This window comes from Ixodes scapularis, unplaced genomic scaffold (genome assembly GCF_016920785.2).
Source record: "Ixodes scapularis isolate PalLabHiFi unplaced genomic scaffold, ASM1692078v2 PGA_scaffold3__209_contigs__length_174095766, whole genome shotgun sequence".
In the NCBI taxonomy this organism is placed as follows: domain Eukaryota; kingdom Metazoa; phylum Arthropoda; class Arachnida; order Ixodida; family Ixodidae; genus Ixodes; species Ixodes scapularis.
In genome coordinates, this window is record NW_024609868.1 from 22,006,836 (window position 1) to 22,024,695 (window position 17,860).

A 17,860-nucleotide genomic window follows, 5' to 3' on the forward strand; every position below is an offset into this window, starting at 1 on the left:
CAACATGCGAAGGAACCTAGTTAATTTTTTTTGCGAATTTAAACATTCCTTTAAATGTTTTCCTTTTCTTTTTAATTTTAATCTATTTGGCTTTCTAGTCATTTTATTGGAAGTACTAATCGGTAACATCATTTAAAGTTTTTGTTGTCGGTTGAGAACTGCCATAAGCCATCCTGCAAGCATCAGAGACGAGCATGCCATTTATCTTATTCAGTGCAGTCCGTTGACGGTGGAGGGGGTACGACAATCTACTGCGCGCTTGAAGTTCTCGAACTGAGAGATAATGAAATGTTTGCGGCTCCGTACGAGAAAGAAAATCGCTTCCGCAAGCCCTTTAGCTACAGAGCTCTATCACGAAAACTTATCTCTACGTGCTCGCATGACCGGTTCGCCAAGAGCAGCTACGTATCTGCCTCCAACTCGGCGTTTCTAATCCGCCACTGCTACCACTCGATCAGCTATATGCATCAAACCCCAGCAAATGTTAGCTGTTTTTTATTTTTTTTATGCGTGTGATTTTTATATGCCGTTCAAGACCTTCAAAGCGTTACGGATTCCCGGAAGCGGTCTTCCCAATGTTAACGAAATTTATTGGAAGATCAAAATTCAACTCGATGCAATATAAATAAAAAAAAAATAAATAAACTAAGCCTTGCTCAATATAGCTTTGAGCCATAATGAGATTCAACGCACGCACTGCCCAGGGGTGAAAGGATGGTCCAAAGAAGTCTGTGATAGAACTGCACCCGCAAGTTCTTTCGGCGAGATCACGGAAGATCTAGATTTATGATTATCATTATCTTAGGGGTACCGTAGCTCGCGAAACCCTTTTTCGGACATTGTGAGAGAAAAGGGCTACTGAATAAATGCGGTGTAATTCTCCTGGTATGTCTGGGTTCTACTCGGTCAACAAGGCGCATGATAATCAATCCGAGAAACCTTTTTATAACAATTGTCCACAATTAGATTTAGGAATAATAGTTTAATGCATATATGAGGTATTCTCTGGGTATTTTGTAATGTTGAAACATAATGATACCGAGTAAATGTTGCTAATTTATATGTTGCTACTTTAATACGAGACGACTCGTAGATTTTACTACGTAATGTGAACACTTAGCCACGTTTGTTCCCGAAACTAAAGTAAAATTGTTTTGAGCCTGCGCCAATGTAATGCCCTGTACTAAAGTGGCACCTAACTTGCCTGAGAAGTTTACCCCGGAGGGCCTGAAGACGATCCAATCTATTGTCATCAGCTTTAATCCTCGGAGCACACCATCACCAGGCGGGGGATAAGGAAAGTCAAAAGGCAATTGAATAAGAAGAGCCTTAGTGTGCTGACAGTTCTGCCTTTTTTTTTTTTTTGCTCTGGTTTTTAAAACAGGTAGACTCGTTCACTGTTGGAAATATAAAAAAGTAAGGAAGATAGGAAAGTCGTTCTATATGATTTCGAAGGGAAAGAATTGGATGAGCCTTTCGAGAAACCTGCATTACTGGAGGAAGGATTTCCGAGAACAGACTTGGACACAAAACTTCGCTTGTTTTAATGCCTTTAATGGCGGATTCGGCGAGCAGTTTAATACGCTTTTATAACAATGTAAGTTGGTTTGCGTATTGTTCTTCCTCTTAAAACCGTCGTTTTCATTGAGAGAAAAAGAGGGAGAGATGTTTATAGAAGAGATGTTGTATTTAAAGAGATTCGCGCTGTCGTTGACTTTTCCCCGTTTCGGCTATATTAGAGCCTGTCGTTTTTCGGTTTCACAAAATTACAGCGACGATTTTTAATACGCATTTCGCCCCCCCCCCCCCCTTTCAGCTGTTCCATATATTAATTATATAGGTAGTGCACACTTGGCGCGGCCCATCAGAAGTATGCATTAGTTTAAAAAGTATGTTTTATTGTTCTCCGACAGAGAGCAGAGCCTTGCGTAGTGTACTTCACAAATAAATAAGCCTTAAAGTTAAAAAAATCAAGGCTCGAATTTAAAGCGTTGTTCATAAATAGTTGGTGATGCTGGTCTACTCTTAATCAGCAAACACTTAATCCTACTCTGTTAGGTGAGAAAATGACTATAGTATTTTTGTTTACTTTTATTTATATTACAATATCTTACAATCTTATAAAATCCCTGGGCATCCTGTAGAAATAATTATTATCACATTAATAACATGAAAAAATATTTGTATGCAAAACGTAAGTTATCCAACCAAAGATAAAATCGCCAAAAGAGCAATATAAAAAAAAAAAGAAAAACACAATTTAAAAATAAAGCAATCGGTATAAGCAGCGGAAACGAGTAACAAGTCAGCGTCCTCTTTTGAAGAACGTTAAATCTTCGAGGAAGGTTTGAAACGAAGATTAGACTTTAGTGAGTGGCCCAACAAAGTTTCAACAACAGATTAAGTGAGAGAGCAGTCATGCCCCTCAAGAACTAGGCTCTCAAACAGAGCTCATGTTCCACTTTTTTCGCGACCACAATATCGCATTGTGCGGCACTTATCGCAGTGAGGAAGCTACAGTCTAGCCACCTTCTTAACGGCACGTAAACAAAAGGAGGCAGTGACCTGTCGGGCGTCTTTCATCTTCGTTAAAGTTATCTAATGGTGACCGCAGGTCACTGTTTGAATGACTCAGAGTATGAACGCCAACCTTCATCCCCATGCACATACACAGTTTTTCCAAGAAAAACTCATTGTCGGAAACCCTACGCTGTAGATGAAAAGTAAGCTTTGCCCGGTAAATTTCCGCAGTTTCACCAAATCACAGAAAGGTCTAAAACGTTTCGTTACAATTAGTTGGCGAATCTTGGCACAGGTGACTCAGGGTAATTGTCGCATTACTTACTCTTCCCAGCAAAATAAAATCACCAATGTTTCGAATTGATTCAGATAAGCGTACTCATGCTGCAGGGACGGGTTTTTACGAAATTTTCTTCCATTCGATTCGCCATTGGGTAGTTTACATGGCTAAAATGGTCTGGTGTTTCAATTGTTTGACACGCTTTTCACCGAGGAATCGGTTTTATGTAGCATTGTAGCAGACTTGTACGTAATCCGTTACAAGTAACGAAATTACTTGTAATCCCTTACATTTATCGGTAATTTAGTAACAGAAAAATTACATATTTTCTAGAGTAATTTTAAAGTAATTCCCTTACATTTTTTACGTAACGGATTCCCTGTAATCCGGTACTTTTTTTTCAAGACCAGCCCCCCCCCCCCCCCCCCCCTTCTAAAGAAAAGGTTTCTTTCATTTTGGTAAAGTTGAATGCAGTGACACTCACGCGAATTGACCAGCGCAAAGGGAGGCTTGGCACTCCAGTTCCGCAGTCTTTTTTTGCAACACTAAGCCCCTGCACCTATTTTTTTTTTTCACCCTAACAACGATGTCAAAGATCCAAATAAACATTTCTACGAAAAAAAAAAAGGGGGGGGGGGGGGCAAGTTATATCCGCTTTTTTTTAGTGCCTGTTTTTTTTCTTTGCGATCGAAGATGGGGAGAAGAGGACACCTAGTGATTGTGTGCCTCTTCGACAAGCTCGAGGCAGTAAGTGCAACGACAAGAATTAACAATGTCCTTCTCGGTTATAGTGACTACGAAAATTTTCATAATGTCACACCACGAGACAACGCTCCGTCTACCCTAAAATTCACTAAAAGAGATGTGATAATATGTGAAGGTGTTATTTTTATACACGTTTGCAAGTCCGGTCTCAGGGCGCCGCCATCTTCCTCAGTGGGGTGCGCTCTCGGGAGCGGCCATAATCCGATTACGACGCCTTAGCAAGGCTTCGTAATCGGTTTATGACTGGTTCAAGCGCACCCCAGACAGGCAAGATGGCAGCGCCCTGAAGCCGGACTTGCAAACGTGTATAGTCTAACTTCTAGGATTAGCCCACTTCATTTGTGAACTCCAGGCAGGTTATCTGCATCTCAGCCACCCTTTTGTGAGTCAACTTTTCGCGAGCACTTCGAAAATGGTAATAATTTTCCTTTTTTCTTCCAGTTGTTACCCCTGCAATACGCATCTTATCTCAAGCAGATATTTTTAGAAATAAAACATAATGATGGCTGACGTAGACTGATATTCTGGGCTGGAGGAGCGAGTGAAACTCGTGAGTGTTTCTTTAATAGTGTGTCTCACTTAGTACTCTACCTTTCGCTGCCCGTGGCATCAGCGGATGTCTATCTGGAGAACATCGGAGTAAACTGCAGTCAGCCCGTGCTCTGTGCGTTTTTGGAAGGCACCAAGAAAGGTACATACAGCAAACGTGCGTTTACATTTATTTGTTTTAACCAACGTTCTAATTAATTGTTGTTATGAGTGTCCTGGTTATTTTTTTTCTCGATTACTTATATTTATATATTAGAAACTCTTATTCACCAACGTCTCAACCGAGGCTCGACCTGCTCATAACCAAAGAAAGAAGAATATCGAGCCAAACCTTATTTATTATTTTAATTATCACCTTACTGTTACCAACTCTACTAAAACTCTCGAATATCAGGCAACGGCTGCAAAGATGAAGCCTTGCTCTATCTTTGAGCTAAATAGTACTTCCATTGCTTCACTGAAATAGCTCAATGCAGAGCATTAAATGTTCGTGAGGCACAATATGGCACTCCCATCCAGTGCGTCAGTTCAAAGGGTGTTCAGCGTAGCAGTCGACATCTTCAGTAAGAAATGACGTAAAATGTTTGACGAGACTTTCGAGAGCCAGCTGTTTCCCAACATACTCAAGGTCAATAAATGGAGCCGGTGGCACCAATAAGAACTTAAATAATCTTCTTTTCTTTGTTTCTTAATTGAGGACAAAAATGTTGAAAGTAACGCCACGAAAGTAACGGATTACTTTTTGGGGTAACGGCCACTTACTTTTATGAGAGGGTAATTGTAATTGTAATAAATTACAATTTGGCCTTGAGTAATTGTAAATGTAATTCCTTACTATTTTTCAGTAACGTGTACAAGTCTGCATTGTAGCGCTACCAGCAGTATCTTCCTTTTTGTTCGACTTTTCTTAGTGATCTTATGGACGACTGGTATTTCATTAACGATTTTAAAAACCTGAGCCCAAAAAGTCAGTTTACCAATAGGCTGCATTGCGCATATTGGGGAGAATGATTCAAGATGGCTTGATACGCAAGGTGTATTCTTACAGGCTGAACAATAAACGCTACATATACACTCTACCTTTGCCTTCATTATCGCCGTTTTCATCTGACAACTCCCAAATTTCAAAGCGAGTTGCGTAAAAAACAGGTGATATGGTTGCTGGGAAGTTAGGCTACACTCGAGCTTTCCAGATCGGTTAGTTTATTTTCCATGATAAACACTCGGGATTTTGGCTCCCGCAGATAGGGACCCGCAGTTGGGCGGTTTGGTAAGTTTTTTTTTTGGAAGTCACTCTGCTCTGCTTTTACCGCCAGTGACAAAAGTCGAGGTCCCACAAGTTACATGTTCAACGAACCGAATTAGAAGGTCGTGCCTGCAGTGGGTTTGCCAACCAATCTGAGGAAAATATAGGTCAGCTTCCTCTTCGGGTTAAAAGCAGTATCTTATGACCTCTACATGAGGGTATAACTTTTAAATGTGACTGGAATTTTTTCACTGTAACATTTAAGTTCAACTGCTCTTCACGTATTAGAGTGCTTCATAACATTGTAATATTTAGGTTCCCCCTTTCTTAAAATGGGTGGTGGTGCTGCACCAATACAAATAAAGTACCTGTAAGTTCGGATCACCCTACGATTAAATACAGCAGAAGCTACGAGCCGCCAGGACCAATCACGAACCAGTTAGAGATCCGTAGTATATTGCTTCTACACGCGTATCAGTGCGCCTCTGGGCTACACACGTCGCAACGATGACCACGTGGTTTGTTTGTGACTGGACTTGGAAACCCGCAACTTTGGCCGGTGTTCATCATACGGTGAGATGAGTGCTGATCCTTCGGTAGAATAACCCTTGTGATTTGAACCGTCAGTGCGATCATTGTGCGGATAAGATTCACTTTGCGCCGTGGGCGCAAAGGGAGTTATATCAGAACAAACAAGCTTCTCGTATATTTTTTCCGGGCGGCATCTAGCTTAATTTAGCGTTTCGTTTATCTAATCGAGTTGCGTGAGCGGGACAGATATCAGCGACAGAAAGATAGCTGTAGTGATGGGCTCACATGTTTTTCTGGGTGCTATTTACTCTGCCGATTCGTGCTCGAGTCTGCTGGAACATCTATTCGCGACTCCAATTCACTATAGGTGGCGCCACTCGTTTTCCAAAATGGCCGGTTTAGTGAGGGTCGGAGATGCGAGCCGCTGCTGAGCCTGTCTGGTTTGCGGGCTTCACTGAGCGACACAAATTATTTCTGGTAATACTAGAGAGCTAGGGTGTTATAAGCGCAAGTTAGCTCATTATCCTGTAAACAAAAATGGTATTTAGCGTACTATTTCGGCCAGGAGGTACGTTTTAATTTCGAAACAAAACCGAAACTTACCTTTATTTTGGATTTAATTTTAGATTCTTACATAACTTCGGTCTTAATTTCAGATTTTTTCATAACTCAAATTGTGTCTCATACCGTGATTATTTAGTTAAAGAAGTTGTTCGCGGAAACCTTCGTCCCTTTAATGACAGGGTCTTTCATACACTTTAGAGGTAACAGAGAATGTTGTAGTTGTTGAAATATTCAGTGCTGATTTTCGTGCGTTCTTGCTGCCTTTTCTCGCTGACATAATTGTCTTATGAAACAATTAACTGCGAGCCTTTCAGGGGCTTTCTGGGTATTTAGAAGACTAATTGCTTTAATATATTTCCCAGAACAAGAATAAGCGAATAAATCCAATTATGCGATATGTTCACAAAACGTATGAATTAAGAAACGCTGTTCTGACTAGAAAAATTCAAACACGGAATCCGAGTCAGGCAGCTGAAGTGTGCGTGTTTTTAAAGCAACGCGTGACGCATATGAGTTTATATTGCATCCAGTCTTTGACTGTTGGTCTATCTTGATAACAAAGTGAGAGGTCTTCATGTGCTAAAAAGAAAACAAAATGACACCTTTCAGAAAAAACGATTATGGCTAAATTGCGTATTTCTGTGATCGTAGCGTTAATGCGGGGCATACATTGCCGCGATTTGTATTAATATTAATATAAATATTAATATTACGATATTTTAATACGCGATTTTCAAGCTCTAGAATAATTAGATCTAATTTCTAACGCGCAACAAGTCTGACAATCTAAAGTGTGCTAACTATCATCGCTGGTTCCAATTGCAGCATTTTTAATTACCAAGTCATAAAACAAATAAAGTCTAAAATAATGACAACATCCTAGCTAATGTGAGAAATTCATGTAAAATTAGCTTAATTGAGGGTGCCATCAAAGTAGCGACTTTTGACAATTGGCAAAACTTCCAAAGTCGCCGCCAATATCCTTCCAGACCAAACCAGAAGGAAAAAAAAAAAACGGATTATTTTTTTTAATTATTACTGTTTTTTTTAACATTAATTTCCTTTCGTATTTTCTCGTCGTCGTTTTGCCATCCTCAGCCTTTCCAGTTCGAAGGAACGCCTACCTGATTGCGCCTCTGCTCACTGCAGCACGTTTCGTTGGTGTTGGAAAACGACGAAACACTAGTGAGTTTAAGTATTGCCTATACGAGCGAACGCAAGCGCTGTGTGTTTGCGTTAGCTTTGCATGTTCCACGATGCGCGCGTGCGGAACCCGAAATTGCGGTCTTGGATCGGAGCATGGCAACGATACGCACGCGCAACGTGGAGCAGGCCACCCTAACGCAAACGCACAGCGCTTGCGTTTGCTTCTATACGCAATACTCAAACTCTCTAACAAGGTACAATCCTATACCGTCTGCACCACCACATTGCGACGGTGAAGTGTGTTGTTTGCATTGGGAAATGACATTTCGCGAGCCAAGATCGGGAGCAGTTCCGCCGTGCCCGCTGAGCAGGAGAATCGGAGGACCCTCACTAGAGCGCTTCCCGTTTCCGCCGCGGGAGGGCGAGCTTCGAGCTGGAGACGCGAATACCGTCAGCTTGTTACTGATTAAAAATAATTTACTCATTGGTGGTTTATTAACACGGCTATTGTGCTCCAGTGAGCGTGCTTCAGTAAGGCGACCGTTACCGCAAGCGGTAGGGACGTCTAAAAAGTTAAGAATGATCTCAGTGTTTATCCAAAATGACTGATTAAACGTAGTATTTTAGCCCCGCTGTCCTGGCAGTAAACTCTGTGTCTTGTGCTTCGCAGATTTAAGGGCGGCCTCGGATAATGTATTTACAACCATACTGCTGCGATACCTCGGACTCAATAAACTACCTTTGAGATAGACGATAATTTAATGGTCCTCCTCAAAATTAGAAGAAACACATCAGTCATTCATAATTCCTGCCCCATCTCTCTGGTTGCTTGTTTCAACAATCGTAAGTTTTTTTTAAGAATTGAGAACGAAAACTAAAAGCGTGACACATAAGACGTGCAAAACGAAGGGGAAAGCAAGCAACCTTTCGCTCTTTTTTTTTTTTTTTTTTGCACGTTTTATATCTCACGTTTTTAGCTTTGTGCCCATTTTTACGTGCCTGCAGCACCCCACCTTTGAATTAAAACGAATGATATCGATCGTTGGGGAAAATTGAAGATGGAGAAAGCGTCCAGCATGTTTGAAGAAACGGCCTTCTACTACTCCTAATAAAAAAAATATATATATACATACTCAAGAAAGCCCTGTGGAATGTTTGTTTGTAAAGTGGTCGCTAGTTTTTTGGGGTTTTTTTGTATTTCTTTCTGTGGATTTTTATTGTACATGCCTCCTGTCGCATCCGACTTGTTTCACTGATTGTTGTAAGGCGCCGCCAAGGTTTGACTTCACATTAGTTTTGTTCGTTTGCAATACAAATTTTAATAATGACATAAAATTATTATTATTATTATTATTATTTAAATTGATTGATTGATTGATTATTATTCCACACGTATGTAACAAACTTCGGAGTGTTAGTTGTTTACTCTTTAATCAAAAAGTGTTTATGCCATTTACTATCAGAAAGTCAATCGCGCATGCTCTAGGCTACAGCATACTTAAGTACGGCATCACTTTGTTCGCCAATGGCTCAGAACTATGGCATGACAAGATCAATTGTATTCTAAAAGGCTTATCGAAAAGCGTTGGACACAAATTAAATTTCACACCCGACATAGAACTCTTTGAAACTCTGCAACTACCAACTTTTTATTCTCTATTTCTACAAAGTGTTGTGCTTCGCCACTTCTGGAACGATGACTTTAAGCGCCCCTTCATTTCTCAAAGGACTTTTCGCCACGTAGCTCGTTTAGAAACCTTTCGATGCTTCACGCGTTAGGGTAAGAGAGTTCGGTCATATTACGTTCCTCTCATTTTCAATCAGCTTCCAGAGCCTAATCTCAAGGTTACAACAAGAAGAAATTTGAAGGAAATTTTAACTAATTTCAACATTGCATAATTTAGCAGCTCGCTTGCTCCTTTGCATTTATTTGCATTATAATTAAGCAAATGATAATGTAAACATTTTAATAGGCAACTTAGCATACTGGGTCTTGGCCCATAAGCCCATGCAGGCTTTGTCCAGTCCCGCAAATTGAACTTCCTTGTTCTTCTCCCCTTCACCAATAAAATTATTATTATTATTATTATTATTATTATTATTATTATTATTATTATTATTATTATTATTTGTTTTGAGTCCACTGCGTACGTCTAAAATATCCCCTTATGTCATGTATTAGATTTAGAGGATAGCCACCTGAATGTTCGTTTGATAAGTGGCACCATCTTATGGAGAATTTTTGCAACTCAGAGACAGCCCACAGCTGCGATCATTGGACCCGATCTCAAGCTCGAATCTCCAAGCGCCGTTCCGAACTGTGACGCAGTGCTCGCGTCCAATCGCTCGGTGATATGGCCTTCCCAAAGTTGTCCTTTTTGGCCCCCAGCCGCGCTGACTAGCAGCCGACCGAGGCGCCCCCTTTTCATTCCCTCAGGCTAAAGTAGTGGGCATGAGACGTACGGTCACCATCGTGCTCGGTGTTATTGAAGCGGACAACAGAAATCAGGTTGAATGAAGGTGAGAATGTGGTTTACTACGAGCGTAAAAAATATATTCAATGTCAAAACAGAGGTAGGAAACTTCATTTACGAAAACACTTCGAACGGCTTCAAGACTGAGCTTATCGATCTTCAGAGATATCGGCGCCGTGGCTTAGTTGGTTAAAGCGCCTGTCTAGTAAACAGGAGATCGTGAGTTCGAATCTCACCGGTGCCTTTTGCCGATAATTCTCTACGTGAGCATTTTTTTTTTCTTTTTTGAGAGCCGGTTTTTTGAGCGAGCCCATCGCCGTGTACTAATTAGTATGCGTACCCAGAGACAGCGCTCTTTCGTTGCCCGAGGTGTGAACGCAATGGAAGCGAGTGCGCTGTTGTCTCTGAACCGATTTCCTTCCTCTGCGTGTGGTTCTTTAAATTTCAACTTTAGCGAAACGTAGTTTCTAGAAATGTATTCGTGCAGGAAGGCCATTTCACCGAGTGATTGGACGCGAGCACTGCGTCACAGTTCGGAACGGCGTTTAGAAATTCGAGGTTGAGATCGGGTCGAATGATCGCAGCCGCGGGCTGTCTCTGAGTTGTGAAAATTCCCCCTAAGATTGTGCTACTTATCAAACCAACCTTCAGGTGGCTATCCACTAAACCTAATACATTGCATAGGGTGATATTTCAGACGTACGCAGTGGACTCAAAACAAATCCTCCCGCTTACAAAAACACTTTGATTTGTTTTTTTCATTTACTTCCATTTGAAAAAAAAAAAACATTATATGGAAGTGAAACTCGTGAATTTATTACAATAGAATGCTTCAATGAAAGTGAAGGCTTCGCATTTCAAGTTTTTACTAACCATAACATTGCTTTGCCCCAAACATTTTGTTGCTGAGAGTCCCCGTATATTTTATCCACGTTTATTGAGAAAAGACGCATGTTACTAGCGTGATAGAGCCGAAGATGTTTTTTTTTTATATATATATAAATTTAGTTAACACTTTTTTTGTGCACAAGGAAACCACTTATCTACCGAAAAACACGCAACATTAAAAAGCTTTCCCAGCTTGAAATCTACCCTGCATGCGGATTTTGCATGTAGCATGTATAATAGATATATGAATACTTCGTACGCGCACATGAATACTTGTGCGTGTACAAATGTCGAAACGGCCCGCTAATAAACGTTAGTTAAGTAAATATGTGATTAAACATGGCTAATTACATCTTGCCATCTGTAAAATGTTGTAATGAGTGGCCAATACAATTTAATTAAACAAGCTATGTCACGGAAATATTTTATTCCCCCCAATAGTACACTCATTAGCAAAAAAAAAGTCTTCTTTTTTTCTGATTAAGCTTACTTCTCAAACATCTAACGGACCAAATAGTGCTGAGTAGTGCATCAGATGGGAGCATATTGTCAAATGGGAAAGAACAATGCCACAACTATATCTTGTGGGATGGGAAATAGTTAAATCTTTAAATTATATCTTAAAAAGATAAACGGAGAGAGAGAGAGAGAGAGAGACAATGTTTTGTGTTCAAGCATTTTGTATAGTGCAGTACATCGGCGCCGTGGCTTAGTTGGTTAAAGCGCCTGTCTAGTAAACAGGAGATCGTGAGTTCGAATCTCACCGGTGCCTATTTCCTGCTGCAGGGAAGTACTTTTTTTTCTCCAAGCTGGTTTTATATTCGATCTTCTTTTCTCATTGAAGGGCAGAAAATGTCACATTTCTACCCATAGCGGTTCAATTCACCTGCGGGGCTACAGGCATAAATTACACTTTTTTTTTTTTTTGACGCAGCCTTTCGCTGATGTAGCCGAGTTTGACGACAGCGTTCGTCTGGGAGTAGCGTTCAATCAGCGAAGCCCTGACGGGGCACGAGTTCGACCCAAACAATGACGCAACCCTCGTGCTGAATATGAGTGGAACTATCAATGGAGGAGATGGGAGATATAATTTAGAGCACAAGACGTGTGCTGAATAGACTACTTCCATAAAGCCCTGCATGCAACACGGCGCGCGTTGCACTCTGGGAACTAGTTGGCCAGGGAGGAGGGTGGCATGGTTTCGGTTTCGATCGGCACGTCGACAAGAGATTGTTTTCTGGTCCCCGAGAGCGTCATTTGTGGTCTCTAAACTAACCTAAATGGGCAGGCCTTGAAGCTTTAGCACAAGCCTGAGACGTATAGCTTGTCTTAACACATGCTTGTTGTATTTTTGTACTTGAGCCTTTCTGTTAGCGTTTCGAGGTATGTGGACGAGCCAATGCTGGCAATCTCGACGCTGCGAAGCTCGGGGATCTTGCTTCTGTACGAATCAACAAGCTGTTGCAACCAATAAGTACAAATACATCGAGCTCGCGCATTTGCATTAGTGTTGTTGATCAGGAACTGTGTTTTTTTCGTGCGTCCATAGACGAAATATTACTTTTTGCAATTACTGTTTTACTTAATAATACCGAGTATGCTAGGTAAAACGCGGAGGCGTCATTGAAAAGCTCAATTTTAACACACTTCTTATCTCTTATCTGCACTGACCCGCAGCCCTGCACGAAGTGAAGTCCCCACCTGCTGGCATTCCACTAATATTCAACATCGCGTAAGTTATCCTGCAATCATATAGGCAAATTCGCACATACAGACCGTTTTAAGGAAGCAGAAGTCGAGTACTTGTGCGAAGAATGTCGCACCGTTCGCCGGAAATGCGCCGGACGGGCATGAACCCCTATCCGTACCTCATAGGGGTTCATGCCCGTCCGGCGCACGGTGCGACATTCTTCACACAAGTGCTCGAACGAATTCAAAGCGCGTTTGACGGTTGCTAATGGCCATAATATTTGTTATGTGTTTGTTTTCTTCCTGCCTGAGTATGCCGAGATAATTTCAGACACACCGTTCAGAAACAGATCTTGGGCGTCAGTAAAAACTCGCGCAAAAAGGCTTAGCGAGGAGTAGGGGACGCTTGTTAGGGCCTCCGTCGTAGCTAGCCGATCACAGCGTTTGCGATAAGTTAATCATCTATCAGCATAAAATTTGAGTGGGAGATATATGATGACACGAGGAAGACATCATAGTAACTTTTGTGCAGTAGTGAGGTCGAATTTGTTGCGTTTGCTTAAACGTCCATGCGTAAATGCTGGGCTCAACTTTGATACCCTGTGAGGATGCGGCTTGCTTTTCGCCCAATGAAGTAACAAGAAACGGACGTTTGGCCAACAAAATACGTGTAAGGCTCCAGATGAACAAATTTCAGTTCTAGTTCACTGGTACTAGACGGGATTATAGAAATTGAGCTCAAACATGCACTCGTGGGGTGAAGTGACTAAAACACGACTTACTCAGTTCGCATGCGAACGCACAATATCCTGTGTTTCGGGAACCAAGGAAAGTGCCCCGGTCTTCGTTTTGTATTGCTCCAGAATGAGTGTATTGCACGTTCGTGAAAAGTTAGATAATCGAAAACGCAAGCAGCGCGTTCGGTCGCCGCGTGATAGCATGAGATGAAGCTGCTCAGTCGAAACCGAAACTGAGTGGCCAACTAGTTCCCAGAGTGCATTGCGTAGTATTTCGCCGCGATGGGGCGCGTCGGTTTTGGAAGTAGTCAATTAACACCGAGCTGCGTTGAAAACAAGCTGGACAAATCGCCGTCTATTGTTCAGTATAGAACAGCGTATGCAGAGCGCCAGTTCGTCTCCTTCTTGCACAGGGTTTGCGATGATGTCAGAATGCCAAGCTCTTATTGGCTGATTGAAAAACATAGTGGGTAAACCTCGAAGGTCTATCCACTATTTCTCCAATCAAAGCCAATCAGAACTCGACTTCGTTCTGACGTCACTGCAACCCCTGCGCAAGAAGCCGACGACTTGCATATATCACTCGAAACTGGTCTTCCAGAAACAATTAAAGAAGCAACCTCTACAAGTCTTAGCTAAATTATCGTGGAATATGGGATAAAATCGAGGTAAATCGGATCACGTATGTTCTACCAAGTTCACGTAAAAAGAGAAATCGAAAATGAAAAGAAACGGAAACAATTTTATTAGACGTAAGAAGAAAACCGTCGCTGACATGAGAGTAAAATGACCATTTCATTCAGGAATGAGCAATAAAATGTTAAAATGTACAACACTGACTAAAAATTGTGAACTCTATATCCACTTATACATTCTGTAGAAAACCATGAAAGAAAGTTTGTAATTGTTTTCACAACTTGACTCATTAGCTATGTTTTAGCAACCCCAGACTTCAAAATGTTATTAGCTCCATACTTCTGACAATCACCAAAAAAGTACTATCGGCTGTCAGAAGAGTTCTTAGTTTCCTAGATAAATCACGCCAAAATTCCGAGTAGAGTGCAATTCCAGAGTTACTTTGGTCTCTAAGTCTTCTATGCTTCGCAAGAACGTGTCTTCGTTAGTAGTTTTATTGACAAAACTACACGGAACTGTTTATGCTATGTTGTTGCCTGTTTCAGAATAAATATTGAAACCCTGAATGTTCTCGATAATATCCGGAGAGCATAAATCTTTTATTTAGGATACTCAGAATTTTTTTTCTAAAAACAAATTTCAACTCGACTCTAACGTTGTTGTAGGGTATGAAAAGCAACATCTGAAAAAACTTCAAATATTCTTCTTACACAGCAGCGACGTATTCACACACATGCACACATAACCTTAATAACAATGGCACTTTTCTTTAAAAAAAAAATCATCTCGTACAGCAGCTGACAGCGTCTAAGAAAACAAATAGTGGACACTTCAGCTACAGTTTTTGTTTACATTTGACATCTTCATTCTGTGAGAGAGAACTAAATAAAACTTAAACGCAAGTTGAGCACGAACCGTCGTGAAAAACAAACAAATCGTCCACAAGAAATAAGTAGGCTCAGTAATTGCCGTTCACAGATGCCACGTTTACGTGCTTAATCAAGTGTTCTCGAACCCAGACGCTACTCATTCTCACATGAAGCATGTTTGTGAAGAATTAATGTAATGAACTGTTAAACAAATTAAGTGTGATGGGAACTTTCCTTCGAGGAAAGAACCGAAAATGTACAAATGTCTATTTTTCTTTCTTACTATGGTTTTGGACGTTGCTGAGTGTGAGAATGCCTTTCAGCTGCTGGCGATTAGTATATTATTATCCCGGTACTTGGACGCTGCAGTGGTCAATCGCATCCTCTTTTACGTACAAACTACACAGGCTTGTACATAAAAACCTAATGTTCAAATCAATTGGTTTTTAATACCGAGACGCAAAACCGGCCTGGCTTTTTGCATGGTATGCGGACCTCTGCGGATCATACCTGGTCCGATCGTACACGGCCTGGGAGTTCCCGTCATGAATATATCCATCCTTGCTATATCTGCCCTGACCGCTCCCAGATTGGCTGTATCCAGTTCGACCGTTCTCAGATTGGCTATGTCCGGTCTGACCGTATCCGGCCCGAGCGATTCCTGCCTCAACATTGCCGGCCTGAACGATTCCAGCCTGAACAATTCCGGCCTGACCGTACCCTGCTTTTCCGTAGCCGCCTTGCTTGTAACCGGGACGACCGGCCGCAGCCTGGTTGTATACACTATTGGCGGACACGCTGGAGCCGTGCTGAGACGATCCGGAGCGGGCGAGGCCACCCCTGCCGTTCGCAGCTGACGCGCCGAAGCCTCCGGGAGCCCCGAACCTCGTTCCGGCGGCTACGGGCCTGGCGTTAAAAATGGCGTCGGCGCTCCTGCCGGCCTGTGTTCCCGGCTCGTTGGTTTCGATGGTGGTCCGGAAGCCGTTGGCGTCGGCCACGTAGTTGACGCGGCGGTAGATCCCGTTGGCGTCCATGTAGCCGTAGCTTCCCGTCCGGGCGTTGTTGGCGTCGCTCTGCTCTTGGTGGAAGAGCCTGGTGCCGTACTCGTCCACGGTGTCGTAGCCAAAGCTGAACGGCATTGAAGGCTGCAAAAAAAAAAATATATATATTACAAACCGTTTTTGAACCAGGGTGCTCCGTAGTGTTCTTATTTTTTTTTAAATTTTATTAAAGATTTTGTCTTTATGAGCTATATAGAATTTCATTTGGCATTCACCCGATGTTCACTCGGTATGCACGTTGGTGCAGTTAATAAGAACAAGTTTCGCAAAAGCCGTTGCATGGACCAGTTGTTGTTGTATACAGTCGCGTATCAGAAAAACGCCGAATTCGTTGAGTTTTTTTTTTTTTTTTTTTTTTTTTTTTTAATCTTAAATAATTTTACTATAATTAAATCTTGGGAGTGAAGCATAGGACGACGTTGATATGATACCGACTTAAATAATCAGCGAGATATCTCTACAGTTGTAGGATTTTTCGCAACAGATAGCAGGGTTTGGGAATGGAACTTACATAGTTTTCCTCGGCGTTGACTGAACGAGCAGCTGACGGGGCGTAGCCTTGAATTCCCGAATAGCCCTGGTTGAAACCAGGCCGCTGAAACTGGTCTTCGGCAAGGACACTCGCGACCAAGCAACCCATGATCAACTGCGAACAAGCACGAAGTATGAGGGGCACAACCCTAGACAAATGAAAAAGCAGAAACGAACGTTTTTTTTTCTTCTTAATTCAGGTTTAAATGTTTCTTTCGACTTTTATAACAGTTAAGGGAGCACTAAAGTGGGTTTTGAGTTTGTCTTTGTATAGCGTAAACTTATTCTTTGTACCTAAGCATCCTAGAAAACAAACAAACAAAAAAAAACAATCATGCGTGGTCTTTTCTTTTGATTAAAACAGAACCAAAAACATTGCGATACGTCCCTTTTCTGAGATTAACCTCAGCAAAGGGGCGACTCAGAAGGGTTTGTTTCAATTTTAATAGAAAAAGAAAGGTAACACAGGATTGTAATTTGGGGTTCTATAAGATGCTTACAGCGAATAGGTTGAGTTCGCATCATAAAAAAAAGAAACCCTCAAATACTACCGGAAACACAATAAAAAAGAATACCCACAGAAAATAAAATGAGCACGCACGGTGTGTGTGTGTGAGTTTTTTTTTTTTTTTTTTTTGCTTCCGAGTTTTAGGTTTAGTTATGTTCAGCATTCCCTAACTCGCCCGCACGCTCACCCTTATGGTTTTTATTACGGCATTCGTAAGCGTGCTTGCTTAACTGCACTAGATAATTAGAGCGATGCTGTTGGCGCTTCTTTTTTTAAGAATTACTCATAGAGCAAACCACACTGCATGATAATTTCTTAAACTATATACAATTTCTTTTTCTAATAACAAAGCTCCCAATAATTATTTTAGTAAATTGATTTTTTTTTATTCATAAACTATAGGATATACGTAAACCTGTAAAAATATTGGAAACTAAATGGCTACAAATGCTATGCCATCAAAGGAAGAAACAAATTGCGAAAACTTTAGCGTGTATATAATTAAGGGCTTGATAAATAATGTTTCATGAAAAACAAAGTGCGAATACGATAATAGACCAAACCCAAAACACACAGGCGCATAAAAAATAGTTCCTCCAAGTGCGACTTAGAGTGGTCGGCAAACGCGTGCTACGGGTGGCAAAATCTTCGGTTGTTAAGAAAGTTTCTTTTAAATAGAAGCCTGGACCTTGTTATTGAAGTTAAAGTGATCGTAAATCACATCATATTGTCACGAATTAAGGCGACGAGAAAGCAAAGAGTAAACTGAAAATAAAGGTTTAATTGGCGAACTTGTGCCAACCAAAAATAAGTAACGAAAGAGCGTCGAGGCAGTAGAAAAGCAGGCGGCGATTAGGCGGCGAAGC

The 17,860-nt window shown here is 41.4% G+C and overlaps 1 protein-coding gene and 2 non-coding genes across 3 annotated transcripts; 2 read left to right on the plus strand and 1 right to left on the minus strand.

The window, feature by feature from the left end:
• Positions 1-10,245: 10,245 nt before the first annotated feature.
• Positions 10,246-10,319, plus strand: Trnat-agu. Its single transcript has one exon. It is a non-coding gene; the product is annotated as a tRNA-Thr (tRNA).
• A 1,342-nt stretch (positions 10,320-11,661) lies between these two features.
• Positions 11,662-11,735, plus strand: Trnat-agu. The gene has a single exon. It is a non-coding gene; the product is annotated as a tRNA-Thr (tRNA).
• A 3,605-nt stretch (positions 11,736-15,340) lies between these two features.
• Positions 15,341-16,487, minus strand: LOC8033783 (spidroin-1-like). Its single transcript, XM_029968383.2, has 2 exons — positions 16,467-16,487; positions 15,341-16,039 (listed from the first exon to the last, which is right to left on the minus strand). Exon 2 carries the CDS (start codon positions 16,031-16,033, stop codon positions 15,341-15,343), a length of 693 nt encoding a protein of 230 aa, XP_029824243.2. The 5' UTR covers positions 16,034-16,039; positions 16,467-16,487.
• Positions 16,488-17,860: the final 1,373 nt, after the last annotated feature.